Source organism: Camarhynchus parvulus, chromosome 2 (assembly GCF_901933205.1).
Source record: "Camarhynchus parvulus chromosome 2, STF_HiC, whole genome shotgun sequence".
NCBI classification, from domain to species: Eukaryota; Metazoa; Chordata; class Aves; order Passeriformes; family Thraupidae; genus Camarhynchus; species Camarhynchus parvulus.
The window spans coordinates 120338587-120363673 of NC_044572.1; the positions used below are offsets into that span (position 1 = coordinate 120338587).

Here is a 25087-nt window from a genome sequence, read left to right on the forward strand (position 1 = left end):
ATTAATTCAGAAACAGAGCATAATAGGACAGTCTAAATGACTGGTTCTCCCAACTGCAGTTTAACGCTGGATACCAACAGGGCTCAGGGCTGAGAACCCAAGTTATTCTTAAATGCTAAGGAAAAGCTTGAACAGCCAAGTGACTGAATTTGTGAATGGCAGCATCAGAGAAGTCTGAGGCACAAGTGCAATGAAGGGCTGCACAAAACTCACTAATCATTTTTAATAGCGAATGAAGTTCAATTTAAGTGTAAGAGTGATGTGTAAAGCAGAACCACTCTATTTATGAGTGGCTTTAGGGTGACCTTGGGAATGAGCTCTTGGGAGACCACTACTGCTGTTCAGTAGATCTGGGAATAGTAAATCTTGAGAGGACAACAGGAATAATCAATAGGTTGTTTCAGATGTTAAACACTGACATGGGTTTGAGGGAGGCAAACTTTAGTGGAGAAATTTATTCCTGGACCCTAGCCACAAAGAGATTGTGCCTCTACCTCCACAGACAATGAGAGCAAAGAACTGCAGAAGAACAAACAAAGCAGAAAAACAAAATGCAAATAGAGTAGTGAAAGAGGAAGATCATAGTCAGACAGGCAAAAGAATGCAGGTCGGTGTATGCAAGTATGTACATAAAGCAGAAAAAGGTATTAACCACCAGAAACATGAAGAAAAGTCATAATATGTATCACTGATCCATTAGTATTCAAACAAACAGCACCACTCATTGAACTACACCAGTTTTGAGAAAATGAATCAATTGTTATTAGGAAAATATAGAATTAGATCAATGTAGTGGGCATGAATTAATCATTTTAATGAGTATTTTTCTGCTGTAGTTGTTCAGTGAGAAACATGCTACTTTACAGAATACTGTTTGACAACGTTACAGTTAGATGATAGCAAGTTTTCTTATCTCTTTGAAGAAATAAGCTGGGAATGTTCTATATAAGTTGATTTAGTCTTTGAGCAAAACATCAAGTAAATTACTCAAGCTCCAACTAGTACTACTAGACGTATGTATGCAGTTGTACTAGATATAGCTGAAATACAAAGTATCTTTTGGTTCTGAGAGTATTTTTATAGCAATCAATAACATAAATCTAATGATTTAATTCTACAGTTCATACATGACTAACCAGTACAAATGATCCAGATTTTGTTTTTTAAATGGGTATTTATTTCCATCACAGAAACTGTCCTACAAGTCAGTAAAGACAGATGCTATATGCAGTTTAGCTTTTGAACAATTGTTGTAATACAGATCAAAACTGACATACTATATAAAAACTAAGGGGAGAATCTGCCTAACAACTCATCTTCTGTGACTTCAAAAAAATACTAGTCTCTTTGTCCATCCCAGTATCATTAAAAAAAAGCCTTAATGTTGTCATGTACATCTGCTGGGCTACTACTGCAAAAATAATCTCTGCTTCTCAATTAAGTGTTCTGGAAACTGGGGGAAAACCCCCTTATCACCTGAATAAAGAATATATTTCAAGAATGTTTGTACAGCAGAAAAAGGCTTTCTTAGAAGGGTATTTTAAAAGCAGTGGTGCAGCATTGTTTCATTTATGTTCTGAAAGCACTATTTCCAATCTTATACTAGCAATCTCCTGATTTTAAACAATTTTAAAAAGCAACTCTCAAGTAACAATTCTGTTTCTAATACAAACACAAGGTAAGACTGGATACACACCAGAACTGCTTTCAAAAAACTTAAATCCCTATCAAGCTCATGGCTGTAGGTAGGTATATGTGGATATAGGTAATGTGAAAAAAAACTAAATACTAGATAAAATTAAACACTAAATACTTCTAAAATTTCAAGCTGAGATATGGTACAGGACTAATTTTGCATATTTTCAGCCATGTAATCTTGGTGCATTAAATACTAAGAAAGTAAAAAAAAAATCTGTGTAGTGATGTTTATCTGATTTGTATATTTCAAACAGCTGTATTATTCATTCCCCAGCAAATAACTGAGGAACAGTCCAAGATTATATTCTTTTACCAATGAGTTGTTTGTGAAATCTGAGGGAATATGTGCCCCAATGAAGTTAGTGGTGTAACTCCCACAAGATTCAAAGAACATATGGTTTTCTATAAAGAATGCAGAATTAACTTTAAAATTACTATCTATAGTAGTTCAAGACCTATTTTAAGTTTTACCACAGCATTTCAGCTGTTATCTTCAAACAAACTATGTAGCAAAATGATTAAAAGTGATTTCATTTTGAACCTCAGGCAGCTTTTTGTACTGAAGCAAGCAGTCTTATATAAATACCTTTGGTATTTGCTGGATCCTATTCCTAAACACAATGTTCATATTTCAGCTATAATAAGTAAAGCATCTCCAAGGCGTGTGAGGCACCAGGCTTGCAAGTGTCCAGTTTAGTTTCTTGAGTAAAGTGAGAGTGGTAGAGTCAGCTAAATCCATCATGGAAAGCTGTGTGTGGCACAAATAATTCAGTGCTGTTTGGAATGATGGGCAGCTGCCTTCTAGTGTGGACACAAACTGTACTATCACATGAGCGTCATTTCAGCTCTCCCTAGAAATCACAGTTTGTTCAGGTCAAGCTGAACACACTGGTCACACAAGACAATGAACACAACAAAGGAGCCGCCTAATAAACCACCTAGTACTGCTTCCTGAGACTTCCACATGCTCCATGACCCCACCATGCAGCACAGCATGGTGAAGTTTACTCTGAATCAAGGTTATGAAAAATGTAAGCATGGGTTCTTAAGTAACTGCTGTACGGTGGACATGGGTGCTCTGGGGTGGACAGCTGAGCCAGAGGTGCTGCCCAGCAACTTGAAGCCAATGCTAAGGGCCCAAGTCCAGGCTGGGGCAGCACCAGGCCAGGACTCAGGGTAAAACTGGAGTTCTCTGACTCATCCTAGCACTGGACATCACACAAGTCACTACTGGCTCCAGGCCACAATGACAGCAAGGGACAGCAGGGTCCCAAAGGAAGCCCATGTTGTGAAGGTGTGTTCACTCCCAAACAAAATAGTTATTCTGGGTCTCCACTACCAAGTTAATCCTGCTGCACCTTCCTCCTGCATCCACTTCTAACAACTCAAGACTCCTTGGGAGCCACGCAGAACAAAGCAGCCTGCTTGTGAGACAGGATCACAAGCAGAGTTTCAGCAGTTTCTATTAAAAAAACAAAAGCTGAAATTTAGCTCTAGCATCTGTGGACTTGGACACAAACATGTTAAAAATAAAATTGAGCTGTCTAAAAAAGCTGCTCTGAAAAAGAAATCACTGCAGAAGATGCCAGTTAATCCCCCTTCAGGGCTCCACTTTAAAGAAGCACTAGAGTGACTAGAGACTCGCTAGTCACTGCTGTCTGAGCACAGACAGCTAATTAACAAGGAGGAACTGTTCCATATTATTAGTAGCAAGATATTGATTTTACTGTTATCTTGTTCTCCGACCCAGTCTTTTTGCCAGCTTCTTTTCATCTGTTGGGCACTGCCATTTTCCCAGACTGCAAGGTCTCCAGACGGTATAATTTGTTTGTGCAGTGCCTAACACAAAGGAACCATTGTGCTTCACCAAATCTCAGGTGCTCCTGTAATGAAAGCCCGTTACAATATTGCTTTTAAGGTGGTCACAAGTTCTTGTGGCATATTATGACAACACATACACTTCACTTAAAACTCACTCAAAACTTTAAAGTAATTAGAAGTATTTTGCTTCTGTGAAAAGGAAAAAAAACAAGAAGTTTAAATTCTTGAATCTGTTTGTTTTCTGACCTGAAAGATCAATGAAATGTAAGGAAAGTATCAATGAGGAAGTATTTTTCTGATTTCTTTCTCCCTTTCCCTTCATATATGATCTTCTGGTTCATATTTCTTACCCTTACTGTATTTTTATCATGTCCCTCTGTGTCCTTGCAAAGTTTGCTTTTCCTCAGAGAGTCAACACTTAAAGCAAAAGGTCTTTTAAGGGGAGAATTAGCTAGAAAATATTTGAAAGAAAAAAAAAAGAAAAAGGTCTGGCTCAGAACGCTCAATTGTGAATGCAGAAAATTAACTTTTCTGAAAGAATATGGAACATGAGGGGTTGTTGGTAAACAAACATCATTCCTTCTGCTTCCACTGCCTCATGTTTACTTACAGGACTGATGTATTTTAAAAACACCCAGTGACACTAAGTATTATAAGGTAAATTTATGTTCAAACTCTGAAAATGAATTCCAGAAACAATACAGTTTTATATTGTACATAAGTATTGATGAAGGCAAAGTTAATATAATACAGAATAATGAGAACTTAAGTAATTTTCTTACTAGGAAAGAAGTGTAATTCCAGTTTATATTGAGCTGCAGAGGGATAGCTCCTTTGAATGAGACATATGACAGTGATGGAAAGGAAGTTCAAAATCCCTACAGTGAGAATTACATGATATCCTCAAAATGAGTTTCCACTTGACTCTTGTTGAGTCAACATAGGGGGCTTTTTAATATCTTCCAAAAGTCTCTTCCAAACATACATCTTTCAGCATTTAAAGCACTTCACATGTATAGAGAAGAATCAAATATTTCTGGAAAGCAGTTTCTCCTCTTAGACAGGAGGACCCCAAATAAGGCATATAAACCTGACTGCTTTTAGCGCAATGCATTAAAGATGAATTTGAATTAATTACTCCCCATAATAATGATATTTTTAAAAGGCACCTTAAAAGTTTTGAAAAGGGAAAGTAATGAGCATACTTTTGAAGTTTCTCAAATTCTGGGATTTTTATATCTATGCCAAAACATTTTTCCTTAAATACAGCTGGTAAAACTAATACACAATCAAATCTATTAAGTTGCACTGCAATTTTATTGATTGATAATTTCTAACCTGTTTAGAATATACATCTGTGTAGTAGAAGCTAGTAATTATTTTCCTGATACAGAAGCTTTTTATACATCACATAATGTTGCAATTTGCTATCTTTTGAGAAATGCTGTTGTAATTTTCAAAATACCTCAGTACAAATACCTCAAAAACCCAAAACCTAAGTCAGGAGAGCCAATGTAAATTCAGGTTCAGAGAAGCACTACTTATCCCAACTTTTATATTTTTCTTTGTGTACAAAATGCCACTTTAGACAAAGGAAGATTACACAGATTACTAAAGATGACTTTCAGACATAAAAAGACATTGGAATATAAAGCAAAACAGTGGTTGGTCTTGTTGAAGACTGTGTGGACATCTGTCACAGGTCAAACTACCAGCCAAGGCTGTCAGGACCAGCAGGGAGCTATGAACAGGAGTATGGTCTGTTTCCATTTGGCTGAACAAACATTTTGGGAATATTCTTCCTGTATGCAGGAAGAATAGCAACTCCAAGCTGCACTGAAAAGAAAGGTATCTGGATAAGAGTAAGGATTTCTAGCTCTTTGGTTCAATGGTTTTTGGGGTGAGAAAAGGTCTATCTAGTGAGTTCTTCAACTAATGCAATGGAAATCTACAGCAAACACACAGTGCTGGTGACACCTGTCCAGTCTGAAACATAGAAGGCCACTGTGCAGTGAGGTGATGCCATATGGGCAGATCCACCTTTGTATTTATTACACACTAGAGAAATTATAGAAGGCAGACTCGACTTTTTTATGCAGTAGTAATCGCTGGGAAACAGACAAAACCACCATCCTCATATTCATCTAGGAAGACATTGCAAGAATGCTATGGTCCAAAGAATTATTATATTATTAATATATCAGTTTGGTAAAAAATTGATAAAGACAGTTTGGTAAGACAGTTTTTTAGTTCACCAGTGTCCATGGTCTTGCTCCTACTGGTAGATACTCACAAAACGACTCTGAAAATTTGCAAGATAGGAAAGGTCTTGCCATTCTTACTAGGGGAGTCCAACATGCCCTCAGAAGTGAAGTTAATATTATCTTCATGCCTGATGTTGCCCAGCTTGGTGTCAGGTCTCTTGGCCTTTGAATCAGTGCCAGTACAGTTGGTGCAGTGGCTACTAAAAAGAGAGAACACCTGAATCTGCCATCTTGCTGTCTATCCTGGTAGTCATGGGAGTGTTTCAGAGAGATTTTTAGCTGAGAAACCAAAGGGAGAGATTGCCTCTGGTCACAGCTGCACTACAACTTCTGCTGCACTTTCAAAAACGTATTTTCAAGAAATCAACATTGTTTTGGTGAATTGTTCCTAAAGAAGCAATTTGAACTCTGTCCTCCACCTAAAAATCAAAGGGAAGGAAAAGCAAACAAAACACTTCAGAGACACTTCTTGAAGAGGAAGTGCATTCATTGTGCCTTGGAATGTAATGGTCTCAGACAACAGCTTTTTAATAGCTTTATACAGACTCAAAGGGGTGACTCCCCCTTTCCAAACATCCCACCTATTTTTTTTTTTTAACTGGGGCTTCTTATGTACTGACAGAACATGAATGGGATCCAGCACTTTCTTGAAGTTAGGTATTACTGATCTGCCTTACCAATACGGTACGCTGTCATATAATGCCTTACATGTATTTATAGAAGTAACCAAATATATGCTACCCTTTAGTTACTTACATGACCAGTTCTCAGAAAAGTCCTTTAATGGTATGCTACATTCTTCATCTTAGTGTCTCAACTACTTCTTGCTATGAGCATTTTATATATTCAAGGTCTCCCACTTAAGCAGTTTTTTGTATTTTCTGTACTTCTTATGACTATCAGGAAAAGGGTACTCACTGGGGACACACTAGTGACCACACTAAATTAGGAATCAGTTGTTCACCTCAAAGGGTAATGTGTCATCCTCTTTCTAAAATAGCATGAAGATTTTCTTTCATGCACATTCTGGACTCTTTTTTTTATTCAAAGCATATTTCAAGAAAAGCCTGCCTGAGGAAACAAACTAAAGCCATCAATAGAGAAACTGCCACAGAAACTTATTGAAAGGCAATAAAAGTGAAATAGCTTTTTAAAGAGCTCTCAAACATAATAACAAAACCAATTAAAATTGTCTGTACTAATTTAATTTGTAACAATTCCATTTCAAGAAACTTTGTTTCGTTGTTGGTTAACAGTTGAAAGTGAAAATGGCACTTTCCTCCACTACCAATACCCACACATTTCTCCCATCTCAAACATTTGGCAGAGGCACAGGGAGAAGCTGACCACCACTATTTCAGGCGGTGGTCGTATGATCAGATGAGTTGAGGAGAAGCATGCTCCAAAATGGAAGAGTCCTCATAAAGAACTCTTTTGGCAGATATTGCCCTGGCAACCAAATCAACAGCTTCTAAGCGCAACATCCTCGACCATTATTCTTAGGCTGTTCCTACCAAGAGTTTCTCAGAAAAAGAGATGCACCTTAAGATGCCTATTGTCAAATGGGGAACTTCAGTGAGTTTCAGATGCTACCAAAAATCTGGCAATACAATAAGCATAACTGGAGCATGGTTACAGGAAAATATTAAAACTTTACCTCATATCCCCCAAATAATTCACTACATTCCTCACCAGTTTTATTTTCCAAACAGGTTTAAAGGCATAATGCAGCAGCTCTTGAGAGAAAGCAGAAATATATAAAGAATGGAAATTTACTTCTACGGTATATTACGGAATAAACACCAACTCTTCACTCAAACAAGTTGAAGCTCTAAGCTCCATATGCATAATGTCACTAAAGTCAACAGAGCTACACACATGAAACTGAGAGGTGAGCAAGTGCTCACTACCACAAAGGTTTACAACCTTCCATTTGATAACTTACCTTGAGGTTGCAATTTCCACTTTGGTTCTTGCCATGGCAGCTGCTCGCTGTGCACCCTCTATTGCTCTATCCACCTTTTCTCTAGTTTTTGTGTTTCGTATTGGTATAAGTTGCTTTCTTATTCCACGGACCAAAATGTTATTTTTGTACTTTCCCTCTTCTTTGGTGCCATCTGGAAACATGGTACATCCATATCCATGCCTCCTGTTATTCAGCCACTCTCCTTCGTATTTCATACCATTTGATCGCTCACTGATACCAAAACCGCTGCGCTTGTCGTTCTTCCATTCACCCATGTAGGCTTCTGTAGTGGTAGCATCTACGTGGTCTTCCAGAGGGCTATAATCACAGTCACCATCTCCAAAACTAATTGTAGAGTTGGCGTCACTAGAACTAATCCTGCTCATAGCAGCATCGCTCCTTACAGAGCTCCGTTTGCTAGATATCGATGACCTAGACTCTGATTTTCTAAGTTTTATACTACCAAGAAGGGATCCTCTTCTGAATAAGCCTCCTTTTTTCTTAATGCCCATGGCTTCTGGATCACTGTGAAAATTGAGCACAAATCCTCCTCTTGTTCCAGCTGGACTGTCTGAAGTGACGTCATGCAGAACAGTGCCATTGCTCTGCTCACTTCGAAGTGACGCCAGAGATGTTCGGAGAGGTGAACGGATCACAGTGGCCATGCCATAGGGTACACTCTGACGTACACCATATCCATGTCTCATCCCTCCTGTCCACTGCCCCTGGTAGGTACCTTTTAAAGTAATAAGAAGTTAAATTTAGGAAGCTGTAGAAGACCTAGCCGTCTCCATCCAATATGCTACAGGCAACACTACATTGTCAGCTCTAATTTTGGTAAGAAGAGATGCACACAACACGGACAGATAAACTACTTTTGTTACTTGTTTTTCTTATAAATTATTTTGAAGCAAATCCTTCACTTTCACAGCTGATTTATTTTGGCAACTAAGACACAGTAACTATAATCATAAGCATTTTTTTAATGGATCTGTTCAGGGGAAAAAATTGAGAGAAATTTATAAAGCAGGACTCCCTCAACATTTTTTTAAGGTGGACTGATAGGAAGGTGGCCAGCAGAAACAGGGACACATTATATATAGTCAGTTGAGAAGGGAGGGAGCAGGACACTTACAGCTCTTGTGCCCAGCTGCCCACAGAAAGAGCAAGTAGGAGAAGTAACCATTCTGTTATTGTGGGTTTAAGGTGACTATAGACCTCTCCTTGTCAGGAGCTATTTGAAAGCTCTGCAGATGGGCTTTTGGATCCACTGTCATAAACCTCCATTGTAAAATTAAATCTTTTAAAATTTTTGTGTGGATTTGAATGAAAGAGCAAAACCTTAGGACCCCTTTCTCTTTATGAACTCTTCATACCAACATTTTCTAGTATCCCCAGCACATAAATATGCATTGCATTCTGCCTTATATTCTGACAGAGGGATCAAAAGCATGAATTCTTTAGCTCTTTTTTTGCCTTTCATGTGTTCTGCAGTATGTAAGAAAGGCAAGGCAGCAACACAGTACTGCACAACGTTCTAGCAAACATTTAATCATAACTACTCTTGTAAAAAGTTTCAAACAGCAATGTAAGGAGGGAAGATGGTACACAATATGAAAAGTCATGGATGGCCATGCAAAGTTGCACTGGAGCCAAACCCCACCTTTATCAGATTACTACAGCAATTTTTCTTCTTTTATTCTTGAAAGGCATTTTCATTTTGACACTTGCCAGTGTCTGCTCTCTGAAGGCCATTTCTACCAGAGGCTCCAAAGGAAGGTTGCATGGATACCATAACTAGCAAGTAGAAGATAATTATTTGGTGATGTAATTTCACTCTAATTCCCATTAAACTACTTTAAGCTCCTCAAAATGAAGTTGCTCACCCACCTAGTGCTGTTTTTTTGGTTTTGGTTTTTTTTAAAGCTACTTTGAATATTTTTTCAGAGGGATGAATAAGTAATCATTCATTTATTTTTAAAATTTTGATCTACTTCAATTGGAGCACCTATTAACTATTCAGAGAACTAAATATCAAATGTCAAATTCAGTGATTGATAAAATTTTTGTGAAAATATTTATGAAGTACCTGCAGTTAAAGATGTAGATCCAAGATTCATTTGCTTTGAGATTCAATCTCTTCCATATACACATACTGGTTTGGTTGTGTACATGTCCACCATCTATCAAGTACTGCCTTACTCATTACCTCTTCTGCTAATGTGTATTTCAGTGTTAACACACAATTAAATTTGCTAAGTCTGTTTTCACTATTATATAATACTAGATAGGTTCCAAAACGTAACTATTTCGTGTTGGTAGAAAATTCTACCAAGTGGAAGGTTTTTAACAGATGGCTGCTGACACAAACAAATAACTTTCTTAGTTTCTTTCTCATTCTCTGTATCCTGGATACCTACTACTGCACTGGTTGTAAGGGTGCTGAATCTAGGAACATGATTATTTTAAAAAACTCAACATATGGGGAAGAACAAATAGAAACATGAGCACAAAGCACTGGTATGACATGTTCTGTAAATACTGCAAATATACAACCACAATCTAATTTTTATTTTTTGTTTTCTTAAACAGAGAATTCCTGAAAATACATTAATATTTTATGAGCACAAATTACTTCACTTTGTCCTTAATTATTCTGGGATCTGTAATGATGTGCTGGAACTAAGAATCTGGCTATATACACTTATTGCTACATATTATAACCCCTTTATCGTTCTGCACTAGTTAATTTAATTTTGAAATAATAAATCTAATTTTGATTATACCACAATATTACATTAGAGTAGCATATTTCATAATTACGGCTCTCCATGCTGCTTACAACATCAGACTTCAAGCATAATCTATTTCAGTACAGAATTTTAAAGAAGAATAAAAGCCTCTTTTTCTTACTAATATTTTAATTAATAAACATGTGTTTAATGGAAAGCTCAAAAATACTTAATTAAGGACTTGTATTTTTCACTACTCTAGAAGGAAGGGAAGTGTTTGCAGCTGCCCTTAAGGGCATTAAAACAAGAACAATTCATGTGCTGCTATCCACTAGTCAATTTTCCTTTCTACTGGGGAAATAAAATCAATGCCAGCTTCTTCTAAAGAGAAAATAGTAAAAAAGAAAATGGAAGATTTGTACTCATTTCATCCTTAAAAAGTATGAGATATTTAGGCTGAATTTTATGCAGTGTAGCAGGTAATTTATCATTTCTATTATTACAGATGTCTCAATGGAAATGCTTCTGATACTAATGCTAAAAAGCCAACTCATTTTCCTTGGTTTTTAAACTCGCATTATAAAGGAAAAGTATTTTAATGAAATATGGACAGCAGTGTCCAGAATGTAGATACAAGAACCTTGTACAGTAATTTGATTGACTATATCAGACTTTAACTGCATCACCTTATTCAATAAATTTTAGAAATCTTTAAACAAGCAAGACATGTCAATACTGCAATATAACTAAATACAACAATGTATGATATAAGACATGATGAAAAAGCTTTTCCCATATATGAAGATGAAAACATATGCAGTATTTACCTATCTCTCTAGATAGAGATAAACAGGAACGATATATCAACAAACACACCACATTCTGTTTCACCTTATACAACAGTTGACTATTCAAAGCAGTTCCTCTAAAAGTCAATCATTAAAATTTTTATTAACACTGCAATTACCAACATAATTTAAAACTATATTTGACCATAAAATAGTAACATTGTTTAGCACTAATTTTTCAAAAGCTGGGCTTGCTATCCTTTGTAACTGAAGAAACATTTAGCCACAACTGCTGACCATCCATCTGGTGTTTAATTGGTTCTCTTGCAAAGGTGTTCATTTTAAGCCTGGGAGCTATTAGAAAGTGTATTTTTTTTTCTTTTTCTTTTTGTTGGCAAGTTGTTCTAAGATATAATTTCATAATCTGTTTCCTTAGCTACAATATGCCATCCCTTCTAAAACACTGTTGGTGCATCTTACAGCTGTAAATGCCATTGCCCACTTGCAGCTAAAATTTAATACTACACTGTGAAAAAACCTGAGAGTTTAACTACTCTACTTGCTCTTATCCTTTACTTAAGATATTCTGTGGTTTAAAAAAGTTGTTGTAACATTAAGATTTTTGCGTGCTTTTCTCATTCAAATGTTAAATAAGCGTAGACCTAGAAAGAAGACCTCTCAGAAATCAATGAGCATATGTGACCTTTGCTTCAGAGTGCTTTTTCTCCTGATCGCCCTTTGTGGAATGACAACATACAATTGGTTTTTGCTGTTGTTGTAGCGACCATAAATAACCAATTTAGACATACTGAAGTTTCAAATAAGGCCACAGTCACTCCTCCGGTAGGTTTGGCATCTTCACACAGATTAACAAAACCTAGGGAGTTTAAAGGAGGCAGAAAAATCCAGATTGCTGCAGGGGACAGATAGATGGGCCACTTGAAAGCCCAATGTAATCACATGCAATGAATGAAGTATCATGGTTTATAATTCACAGTGGTTTCCTCAGAGATTTGACTGAGTGACAATTTTAAGCACCTAAACACAGCATGACATGTATTACTCCTGTCATGAAAAGTGTTCTGTGCAAAAACTGAGGCACACTGTCAATGCTTATTTTCCTTTTCCCTCCTTCAATGATATCTCATAATACCACCAATACACTTTAAAGCAATGTACTGGGGATATACTAAAAAAAACCAAAACACACAAAAAGCTAGCAGCAAAGAGATCTGCATTATAGTGAGTTTGAAAATAAACTGGCAGTTGGCATAGTCTAATGAGTTATTTCTCTACACTGGTATTCATGAAGAGAGAGCTTTCCTGCAACTGTTTTAAATTATGTTAAAGATACATGTGTAAATCTGGTTTCCTTATAAACCCATTTCAGATGTTGCTCTGGTGTGCAAATACATCTATTGTTCCCAGAGCATGAAAACAAAAGCACATCTGCAAACATCTATGACGTACTCCTCTGCTTCATTCATGAGTACTTTCATTAAAATCAATGGGACTTCACACCCTCTGTTCCTATGAGCTGCAACATGCAAAAGACTGGAGTCATGACAACAGATTTCAGCTAACAGTGTGAACTGGATCCTTCATACGTTGTTCCAAGTCCAAATACTGAGAGAATTTATCTCCAATAACCAATATTATATTAAGATTTTTTTAAAGCCATAGGAAGCCTAAAGGAAAAAGGACAAAAACAACTTTATTTTGAGAAAATATTTTCTATAAGATTTAATGGAATGGCAATTTACTTTTTCAGAAGGGAAGGGAGGAAAAAAAAGAAAGCCACTGCTTGTATTTAGCCAAAACAAATATAATAAAAATTGAAAAGTGCATTGTGTGATGAAAGAGAAATTGAAATTCTGATCTGTTTCATACTTTGATTTTGGTGGGGCTTTTTCTGCTTTTTTTTTTTTTTTTAATTAATCCAAAAAACATAGCTATCTTTGAATATCAGAACTTTCCACACCAGGAAACAATTTTTGGACAGCTACAAATATCTCTAAACAAGGGGATAGAAAGGTACAAAACCCACTGCATACCTCCTTGTTGGAAGGAACTGAATCTTACCAACTTGCTACATGTTCTGTTTTGGAAAAGTAAAAATAGGAGCCCAACTGCAAATATCTAATTTTCTGCTTAATACAAAAATACCCATTCTCCTGAAAGTTTCACCAGAGATGATGTGACAAAATTCCTCGAAGAAAGCAGCAAAAGCATCAGTTGAGAGCTGATACATGGGTTAGTCCTTTAGTCACATCACGTGAACAGTACCTCTGATTTTGGTAAATTCTATTACCTGACTGTTAACTGAACACGTTTCTGAACGCTGAAGCAAGCAGCATTTCTGTCAAAAAATCCCAGCGACTGTCTAATCCTAAAACTGAGACCCGTTTTTCTTCCTGTTAGAACAAACCAAACCCGCTCCCTTGTTCCTAGCTGAAGAGCAACTCTGCAGAAGTTGCAGGTGGCACTTGCAGCGAGGCCAGTGACCAGCAAAGGCTGAATTAGAGTATCAGGCTTATTTATCGTGCAGAGCATGAAGTGACAGAGGTACAAGAACTGTAAGTGAGCACTCAAGTAAGCTCCAGCCCTCGTTAACCTCACTGAACCCTGACTTGACCGCTCCCGACTTCAGCGGAGGGCGGATCGCCGCGGCCGCTCCGCACGCCCACCGCGGTGAGGCTCAGCCCTGGGAGACTGGCTTTGTCGTGGGGAAGGGTGTGAGAGGCAGGTCTGTGTGAGTGCACTGCACACCTCCTGCTTTGAGCAGGATGCTTGAAACTACCCTGTATTTTGGTAAAAAGAGAAGTTATTACATGAGGGTGGACCCAAGTTTCATTGATTTTACGCGAGCTGCGTCCCCACTCCATTAGCTCCAGCCTCCTGTTTACAAGCCGAGCGCATCGAGCGCACATAGCCCGCACATCAGCGGGGCACAAGGGCTCTATTATAACAAGTTCCTGCCGTTCCCGCACGAACGCGGGGCGCACGGGACGAGGCGCCGGGGCTCGCCCGCCCCGCTCGCTCCCCGAGCCGGGCGCGGCCACTCGGCCATCGCCACCTCGGGCAGGGAGCCCGTGAGCCGCCTCGGCGGGGAGAAAGGAAAGCCGTCTGCAGGCGGCCGTAATGCGGATTTCTACCAGCTGGCCGGGAGAAAGCGCTGAGCCCGGACAGCTCAGCGCGCTCGGAGCGCAGCCGGGGCCAGGCGGCTCCTCACAGAGTGGGGCGGGGCGGCCGCCAGGCACCTGTGGCGCTCCCCGGCCGCCAGCGGGGCCTCGGGGGCGCCGAGCGAAGGACGCCGGGGAAGGCGCACGGCCGCGGGCAGGGGCAGCAGAAGCGCCCCCGGTGTGAGGGCGGCGGTGAGAGCGCGGGGCTGGAAGGAGGGGCCTTTCCCGCGGCGCGCCCACGCCGGCGCGCACCCCCACCCCCACTGCTGCCCGCCCCCTGGCGCCGCCGCGCGCGGGGCGCCCCCCGCCGGCGCCCACCTCCGTCCCCGTAGGTCTCCACGCCGTATCCGTCCTGCAGCCCGTTGCTCCAGGTGCCCTCGTAGCGGGCCGGCGTGCTGAGGCTCTGCCGCACCCCGTAGCGCCCCTTGAAACCGTGAGACCACTCGCCGCGGTACATCCACCTGCCCTTCGTCTCCACGCCCAGCCCGTGGCGCTTGCCCTGCGCCCAGTAGCCCAGGTAGGTGTTGCCGCTGGGCCAGGTGTAGCCGCCCGCCACCTCGAAGCCGTGGGACCAGGAGCCGGCATACTCGCCCTGCCCCTTGGGCCCGGTGCAAATGCCGTGCCCGTGGGCTTTCCCGTCCTCCCAGCCGCCGCAGTAGGTGCCGCCATCGTCGAAGTCGAACCGGCCGCCCGTCATCCAGGGCAGCGGGGCGAGCGCGGCGCCGCCGCCGCCTCCCGCTCCCTTCCCTGCTCCGCCTGCCTTGCCTTGCCTTCCCTTCCCGCCCGCCGCCCAAACCGACAGCCCCGGCGTTCCCCGCGACTGCGAGCGCTTCGCCGGCCGGCCGCCCGCGCCCAGCCCAGCCGCAGCCCCGCGGCGGCGAGCGGCGCCCGCCCCCGCTCCTCCCCGCCCGCCCCTCCGCTCCCGCCCGGGCCCGCCCCCGGTGAGGCCGCGCCGCTGCTGCGGGGCAGGTGCGCGCCCCTGGGGCGGGCTGGGGCTGGGGCTGTGTGCCGCGCCCGGGTGGGCTCGTCTCCCGGGAGCAGCCGCCTCCGCCCGCTCGCTCCCGAGGAGGTCTCCGTGTGCCTTCTGCTCCCGGGAAAAGGTGCCCCCCGCTGGTCGGGGGCGCGCGCGGCCTGGGGCGGGGCGAGCCGGGAGCGCGCAGGCCGGGCCGGGCCGGAGCCCCCGCCATGCCCGGGGGGCGGAGGAGGGTCCGTGCCCTGCCCCGCCTCGGCGCTGCCCGCCCCTCGGGCTCCCGGGCCGGTTGCTGCTGGACCGGGACCTGGTAGCACCTGCAACAAGTAGGCAAAAAGATGACTTCCGAGTGCTACTTGTGATTCTTAATTTCGGTTTTGTTTTTTTTTTTTTTTTTTTTATTACTTGCCCTGAGCTTGAAGACGAGGTTTAAGCCGAAATTGTGCATGAAGAGCACAACTGAGTTGTGTTTTGTCCCTTTTCCAAATCATATGTGGAGACCACCAAGTTCCACGGGTGGAGAAATACGGGGTAAAAAGAATGTGGGTGGCATCGAGGCTTTTCAGGGACAGCACGGCTGGGAACTTCATTAGGAGGCTCTCATTATGCCATCAGCTCCGCAGTCATCAGGCGACTGAAGAGCTCTAAATCCTGCCAAGTACTTCTTTGCCAGATATTTGATAATCAGATAAAAAGTAGTAAGGACAAATGACAGGAGAAATACATAAGCATAGAAACTGCAGAGAGAATAGTAGGGAAGGGATTGAAAGCTGCTGTCATGGTGCCCTAGCTTTTTGTTCTTTCACAGTTACAGACCAGGACTGAAATATGAAAGAAAACGTTCCTCTTCAATGGGGATTTTATTAGAAGCATGAATCATATTTGTTAATCATGGGTCATGATACTATCTGGACGCAGATTATTTGGAAAAACAGAGAAATAACAATGGCTATGTTAGTAGTGATGAATAAAAGCAGAAATATAATTGCAAGTGGAAGTTTTGAATTCAAGACTTTAGAATTGAAGCAGTAGATTTCTATTTTTTGTAGAAATCTAAAAAATTCAGCCGAAATGTAAGCAGTTTTGACTTCAACCTAAATGAAGTTAAAGTACTGCACATACTAAACATACTTGAATAAATTTTTAAACTTTGTGCTTCACAACACACTCTTCTGTGTACATTTTTATGCCACATTTACACAGTTTAGTGCCAAGCAGTCTGGTCTTTCTAGGGGAGAATTGGGCACCATAACTGATACTGTTGTCTCCTGTCATCATAAGAAGTGTGAGCTTCAAAGCCTTCTTTCTGTGCTGTAAGAGGATTTCTAGTTCTACTTGAACATGTGGAGGTGGAAGTCAGCGCACACATTTGGACACATACATACAAAGAGAAAAAGACACAGTCAAAGACTTGTGCCTTTTCACAAGAAGATGGAGAAGCTTTCAATGCCCCTTTGAGCCCAGAAGTGTAGAAAACCAGACAAAAATGTTGTTTCTGTAACACAGACATGCAGTCTTCCATGTATCATTGGACAAAGCTAGGAAGTGTGCTGGAGTTAAGGACTGAGACCTTCACTGCAATATGGTATTTTGGACGGCTGTTATTGAGAATGGAGGGGAAGTCTGAAAAGGTTGCAGTGGGTGGGATTGCCAAAGAAGATACAGTGCAGTATTCTCTGAGTATTGCTTGAGCTTACTGAGTTTTATGCCCTACATGTCTTGCATTTCTTCCTCAAGAAAAAGATTGGAAACAATAGTGGTGACAACACGTGTGCTTTGTGGAGTTTACTATTTTCATTCTATGAATTTATTTCCTGTTTTCCTTCTTCTGACAGAAGATAAAGCCCTGTAATGTTTGAACAGAATTACAGAAGAGTGAAACACTTTATATGGTTTGGGGAACCACCTGTTGGAGGTCAGCATGCCTAATAAGGGATACTGGTGTAAAATTTTCTAGGCATTGATGTTGCCTGTTTATAAGTGCATGTTATTATATGAGCAGACTTTTTTGAAGTTGTCATGATTAAACTGGAGCTGCTGAGCATTGGTTATGTCTGTTATGGGGCTGCTGTTGCTTTGCATGGCGTTTCTGGGTGCAGTGTGCAGAAATGAAGTGTAAAGCCAGAATTGCCTCGGACAACAGCTCTGTGCCCTGTGCACAGCTGGAACACAACCAGCACAGAGTGGAGCAGAGGTGGGGTGTGAAAATGGATTAGCAAATCCAGACAATGCTGCTGTGCCTCAGCAGTGGAAGAGGTGGGTCTGGTGAGGCAATGGGACATTCTCGCCCAGCTGCTCTGTGGGTCTGAGCTGTCTCTTTAAGGGACCAGTTGTGTCCCTTTGCCCAATGGCCTGGGCAATAATCATGGTTGTGCAAGTCCTTTGCTAAGCTGGGTATCACTTTTGGTTCAGTATTGGTGAATAACTGGATTTGCTGTTGTAAAGACATGGGTAATTGCACCCCTGATGTGTTTCTGTACTGTTACTTAGTGATGAATTGTTTATCCCTAAAGCTGTTGATGTTCTGTCTCTTAGGATATCCCAAACCTATAGCTAATTGAGGCTGCCTTAAGTTCTTACATGTGTCCAATAGAAGATGTTGTACTATTGCAAAAATTAAATAGGTTTCTGCCTGTTAGTCCTTTGTTTAACCCCCTTGATTTAAATTTTTTGGGTTTTAAACCTAGATGAGCTGAACCAACAAGATCAGGTGGGCCGGAGATGAACAGTGAAAATTTCAGGAAGGAATCATATTATTTTTCTTTTTTTATCACATGTGTGTCAATGGGTCCTTTTTCAGTGACCTGCAAATCATGCTAAAATCAGTGGTAATTTTGCATGTGGTTGATATTTCCAGGTGTGCTTATTTGAATGAGGTGATCAGTTTAAATTAACTTGACGCTTGATGACAAGATGAATTCATCACTGCCAGCCTTCTCTTATACTTTCAGCAGGGGATACATTTTTATAGATGTGAGAATAGAAGTGCTTTGCAGAGAACTCCCAGCATCACTTAGCCAGGTCTGATGCCACAGGTGTCTCATTGCTGATTAGGCTGTAGATTTATTATTTGTTTTTTTGGTTGGGATTTCTTTTTTTGCTGACAGATTTTGCATTGACAAGCCTCAACTTTAGTTCAGGCCACATATTTCCTCCTGGCCACGGTGTAAGTAATGCTCATATTCAACCTTTAGCATGTATATGTTAAATACCATTGATCCGCAGATTTTGTTTCCTTTCCTTCTTCCCAGAATTAAATTAAAAATTATTCTACAACTCCACAGATGCAGGAAGTAAGCAGTTACAGGTGTATGAATGAGTTTCTCTTTTGTCCAAAGTAAATGGAATTAATTCCACTACATTTTTAATCTACATTAGAGGAGTTCTTTTCTGAAATCTTTCATGCATGTAACACTCAAAAAATACAAGGGCCAGGTGCAGTTAATTTATTATTTACAAAAAGTCATCACAGCACTAGGTCTGATGACACTATATATATGCAAAACATGAGTGCCTGATGACATGGTATGTATGCAAAAACTGTGCTGCAGGGTTATATTTAAAAAGGTCCTTGCTGTAGGGATGGTAGGTGCAGCAGGTGAAGACACACTAACTCCAGACATCCAATACTAATTGGATACAAAACTGCTGAGTTTAAACTATTAGTCTATAGATATCTGATGCATGAATAAAAATTAGGCACATTTATTCTTACTCTTAAAAGCCTGATTCAGCAGGGAATTACTTTAAGTACTTTAGTAATCCCATTTACTTCAGTGGGACTACACATGAGCTTTAAATTAAACATCTGCAAGATATCTGTGCTCAAATAAAGCAAAGCTCTGAAGTCTGTTCTCAAGTGTTTTGCAGAATGGAGACAGGATGTTTCACTGATGAGCTCCACGCCTCACATGTTGTATTGGAGGAGTTCACACACATAACTGCTGTGTGGGAGGCAGAAATACAGAAGTAAAGGTAGTACAAAACTCCCAGTGTAGAAATTTCAAAGGCAAATAGGTCTTTTCTGGCTCTGTAGGAGCAGACACAATTTTTTTCCAAGTTTTCTGATTGGAGTCTATGTTAAAGGTTTTTAAACATAGTTCTGTATAACTTTAACAAAAATAATTTCATCTGACTTCTAGAACAGGAAAATAACATTTTTCCTTATGCACTGTAAATCCATGTAAGTTAGTGTACATACTGAAGCAGTAATTCTAGAGGAATTTTTTTCAAAAACTCTGCTATGATATTTGAGCAACTCTGTGTTTTTAATCTGCTCTCCTAGGTGTATCAGTGTCAGTTCTACCTCTCAGTTGAAGCTGGGACCTAGCCAGTAAGACAGTATATTTAATTCCAGAGATATTGTGCTTACTCTGTGAATACAGTTATTATTTTCATTGCAAGAGTGCTGATAAAGCTCATAAAAAACAAAAATACAGATCCTCTTCTAACTTGAAAACAGGATGAGTATGTTCTGTACCCAGACTTCTATTTTCAGCATTGTTCCAAGCAACTGAATTAGATTTGAAATAAAAATGCAGTTTATTTTTTTAAGGAAATGCAGCATTTATGTTGAACACCTTTGTCTCTGAAGTGATTTTAACAGTAACAGAACTGTCTATGCAAATAAGGTACAATGTGTTGATTTTTTTTTTTAAGTACAAAGGTATTACAATATTTTATGATAGTGGGAAAATATGATATAGTGTTCCTGGATCTTGTCAACATTTGGAGTTGTGTTGTTGGTTGGTTTGGGGTCTTTTTATATATATATCTACAGAACAAAAATAAGTGGATCACTATACCTCAATCCATTTATAAAGAAAAATAAAACGAATCCAAAAGTGTTTTATTTTATAAGACTTGGTATAAGGAAAAGTGTCGTAGCAGTGATTACCCTAAATTAGCATTCACATTATATAGGTTATTATTATAGGAAGATATCTAGAAAATCAGATTTATCCCAAGTAAATTTTTCCTAAATGGTGATAGGAATTGTGCAGCTTCCTTGAGGAAGATGAGAAAGGTTTATGGATTTCCTCTTTGGAGCAAATTCCCAGTTCTGAAGATGGCTTGTCTAGTCTTGTTTGAGTATTCTTCTTTAGCCTAAGGAGGGTCTGTGATGCATTATTTTCTTGTAGACCTCATGATTGTCACAGTTGCTGTTGTCTGGACTTTATCTAATTATGTTATGTTATTAGTTGCTGAAGTCTGATTTCAAATACAAACCATGCTGTTTGGCTAGTATTGTGTCATATTAAAATAGCATAATTCTGTGTGACTCCCAAAAGATGTTATTCTTTTTACACTGGTGCCAGGAATCAGCAGGATGGTGGTTCTGTTCTCCTCCATACAACAAGATGATCTGTAAAAACGCATCTTCAGTTCGTGATTTGCTGTTGTCCTAATCCTTTCCCAAAGAATACTGCTTAACTAGTTGCTTCCCACTTTCTATTAATGAAGTTGAGTTTCACTTAGCAGGCTTTCACCGGCGCACTCTTTTTTCCCCTTTGAAATTATATTCCTTGGTTAAGTTAATTTTCAGTTTTAATTCTACATTGCAGTTCCTCACAGGTTTTTAACAGTTTGCTCACTTGCATGTGCAATAACTGAATTTTTCCAAGGTCATATTCATGAAGGTATTGAATATTAAGGCATTTGGTACAAATTTAGCATTTCATACATCCTTCAGGCTTGGGACTTAATAATTAATAACCATTACGTAATAACTATAAACAATGCGTAGTCTCTTACAGCTTTACTTAGATCATGTTTAACAAACAGCAGCAGCTTTGGTGAAGTCAAAATACATAATATCTTTTTTAGTGAAGACTAAAACAGAAAAGCTTTTAGCACTTTGGTTTATCTCACTGGTGTGGCTGAAAGCTTTTTCTCCCCACTGAGCAGCAGCACAGCCCTTCCCTTCGCCGTCCTCCTCCTCCTCTAGGGCTGTCTCAGTTTCCTTTTCTGTTCCTAACTAAGGCTCATTCTGTGATTTGGACTTTCTGATTTTGCCCCTACATATTTGCACTCTTCCATAAAATTCATTCTTTAGTAATCTGACCTACTTTTTACTTGTGTATACTTCCTTCTAGTGTTTCAGGATCCTCTAAGAGCTCCCAATTTAGTCAATTTATCTCATTATACTAATTTTATTTCCCTTTTCATCGACGTAGTTTCTGTTTATGCCCTTCACACTATTTTCACATTACATTCACATTATATTTACAGATTTCTCTCTTTGGACTTTATAATAAAATAAAACCTAGTAGAGAGAAATCTTAAGTTTGTCTTTTTTACTGGGCAGTCTTGGCAGACATTGGCTTGAGATATTCTCATGCCCCCAACCCTCTGTGCTGCCAGCACAACTGTTTCTTCAGTGAGCTGTGATTTGGATCAGGAAACCAATCCAGCTTAAAAATAATCCAGCAAAAAGATTTATTTTTATTTTGCTCTTAAAGCTGAATCCTTTGCTCTGTTTGCAGAACATCTATTCAAACAATTGCCCTAATGCAATTGAAAGCATACAGAAAAGCTGCCTGTTCACCTTGTTTATTTGTAATTCCATTCTCTTTTTCTAGGAATTACAACTAACATTTTCCCCATAATCTTTCACCCAAGTTGCCCTCAGTCTTGCACTTCCAGTCAGTTTGCCTGCTGTTGATTAAAAAAGAAGAGATATTCCAGATTTGATGTAGTCATTTATCTGCTCAATAATAAAACTTTTCCATGTACAACGGCCTTCCAGTACCTGAGGGAAAGCTACAAGAAACATGAAGACTATCCAAAAGAGTATGTAGTGACAGGACTAGGGGGAATGGCCTCAAACTGAAAGAAAGTAGGTTTAAGTTAGATATAGGAAGAAATTCTTTGCTGTGAGGTTGGTGAGGCACTGGAACATGTTGCCCAGAGCAGCTGTGTGCGCTCCATCCTGAGAAATGTTCAAGACCAGGTTGGAAGTGGCTCTTGGTTGGGAGTGAGCAACCTGGTCTAGTGGAAGGTGTCCCTGCCCCTGGCAGGGATATTGGAACTGGGTAGTCTTTTAAGGACCTTCCAACCCAAGCCATTCTATGATTCTGTACTGTAATGATCTTGTAGGACCTTCCCAACAGGTCCCTTGGTTGTTGAAGTCCCCCATGTTCACCGGCTTCTGTGCTTTGATGATCTAGCAGCAGCACCCAAAACTCTTGAGTCCTGCACTGCCATGTCCTACAGATTTTCAAGGTGCCTGAGGAGGACCATAACCTGATTGAAGCTTTTCTAATTGTTTGGAAGATTCATATTAACTCTCACATCAGGTAAGAATTGGGGTTGTTTAATGTTTATTTGTTAGTGATGTGCAAAGTGTCTCTCTTCTGCCTGGATGTGTACTTTGTAGCTTTGCTATTTTTAAGTTGTAGGAGTAACATTCTTTTGAGATCTTAATTTCTCTGGTAATTTTAATGTAAATTAGCTAGTGAATTAAATAATTTTCACACATGCTGCTTTAATACCTTAGGAAAAAAAAGTTCAGTGGCCTTCCTTCTCACCATGATGCTATTTTTCTGAATACCTCTATTGAGAGTTATATACCACTTATATCTTCCCAGAAATCTAGGCTTTTTGCCATGTTTTAGGCCACTTATTAATTGAAAATCCTCCTTTATTAGTTAGCATTTTCATCACCAGTGATTACAGACCTTCAGAGAGCTCTGGTAAAGAGAATTCCTTCACCAGACAGACAGCTCTGCAGTGTTTCTGTCTCGTGACTCCAGTGAAGGAGACCAGAGCTCTGCAGGTCACAACAGGAGACCTTTGCAATGGTGAGTGCACCTCAAAGAAGGCACCCATCCCGGCTTCCATAGGGACCACAGTTGTTCAGCTACTGCCTGGAGCTTGCAGTTCCTTATGATCTGCCTTGATTTTATCAGGCAGATTTTATCAGACATAGGGATGAGTCTCTATGTCTGTCTGCACTCATACCTAATTTTATCTTAATATGGAATGTCTCATGAATTTATTTTTGTTTTTTTCTTATAAAAATTGATTTTTTTTGTAATTGAGTGGTGATAAATTAATGTTAAAATAGCAATTAGATATGATATTTCTAATTTTAAAAGACCTTTTGAAGGTTCTGGCTGATGTCACACTCCTGTTTTGCTGTACTGGATCAGAATAAACAACTGTTGCATTTCACCAATGAATTAGTGTTGGTGCTTCTTATACCTCAGATAATTAGTTCTTCTGAGTGAATCCATTTGTGAAATTAATTGAAAATCATTATCATTGCCAATCTAAATATGACAGTATTTTGGGTCTGTTGGTGGTTGTTTTGGTTTTGAGGGTTTTTTCCCCTTGTTTGTTTTTTTTTCTTCAATTTAGATGGAGAAAATAAGAGAAATGGTACCAGAGGTGCAAAAACTGAGGATTTTGCCGTTTGATACTGAATGTAATATGGATATTTTGGGTACAGTATAGTCACTTTTGAGATATATTTTCATTAACAAAGTCTGCAATGGAGGAATTGAGCTTTAGAGGACATTACCATAGGGCTAAGCAGGCTGTGCTGCAAAGACCATTAATAGAAAGCCACTCCCTCAATCTGCTTAAACTTTGGTGAGGATAATGCGGCTTACTCTAACTGATTTTTGATAAAACAGTAAAAGACAAACAGATGCTTGTTATGCCTGAGTTGAGAAGTGCACCCTATTGCTAAGTTTCTTCTGCTTCGTCAGGAATATTTATCCCAAGGAAGAAAATTTTTCTCACCGCAACTAACATTCAAGTCAAATACCTTAATGTATTTTGATATTTACATTTATATAAAAGAATATAACAAGGGTTAATGTATCATAATCAGCCTAACTAATGAATTAAACCTCCCAGCTTGTATGAGATTTCATTTATTCTTCATTTGCTTCTCTTCTTTTGGCCATTTCAGTGTTTGCAACATAATGTCATGATGTTTTTATATGATGATGAAACTGTTTCCCTGTGTGGATTACAGTATCAGCCCCCCCTGCATCTTGAAAACTGGCTTTCTTAGCAAGTGCACTTACTGTAATACCACATTGCTGCAAAATGGTTTTCTATTTGTCCAGTGGAATTTCTCTTAAAGATTAGATTCTGCGCTTTGGAAGACACAACCAACAATGCAGAATTTTGAATGTCTGCCTCTATGTTGTGCAGGTGCAGAACAGTTTTTATGCTCTTGGTGAATTCACATGAATTTGTGTTTGCAGCTCTGCATGTGAATTAGTTATGTATATCTGTGTTGTGTATTTCTGGCAAGTACACGATAGACATTGGATAAATTAGTGTTTGCAGTATTTTTTTCGTAAAGCCAAATTGTATGATTTGGAGAATTTTAAGCCTTAAGTTTTGTTTAAAGGTAATCTTTTCTTCTTTTCTTTTCTCTAGGTGGAGTCTAAACCAGATTTTTTATCTTTGTATGTACTTTTGTATGTACTTTGATTTTTATCAAAGTATCATCTTTTAGAAACTGCAGTTGTCATAGTAAGTAAAATCCTTTTATGTAGAAGCTTATGATTTTGTACAAAAGGTCCTTTTTGAAAAATTATCCATTACTTGAGTTTTTGTAAATCAACTATACTTTGTATTAATTATGTAATGGTGGAATTTAGTCTAAGATTTCTGCAGAATATAAAAATATCTCTGACAGTATCT

General features: G+C 39.7%; 1 protein-coding gene across 5 annotated transcripts in view; it reads right to left on the minus strand.

The window, feature by feature from the left end:
* JPH1 (junctophilin 1) overlaps positions 1 to 15250 on the minus strand; it is an 82223-nt gene extending 66973 nt beyond the window's left edge. For all 5 annotated transcript variants that reach the window (XM_030969938.1, XM_030969922.1, XM_030969929.1 and 2 more), the window contains exons 1-2: positions 14770 to 15250; positions 7729 to 8485 (exon numbers count right to left, since the gene is read on the minus strand). In XM_030969938.1, coding sequence (XP_030825798.1) covers positions 7729 to 8485; positions 14770 to 15148 — 1136 coding nt within the window. In that variant the 5' untranslated portion in view covers positions 15149 to 15250. The remainder of the gene's footprint in view (positions 1 to 7728; positions 8486 to 14769) is intronic.
* Between the last annotated feature and the right edge of the window lie 9837 nt (positions 15251 to 25087).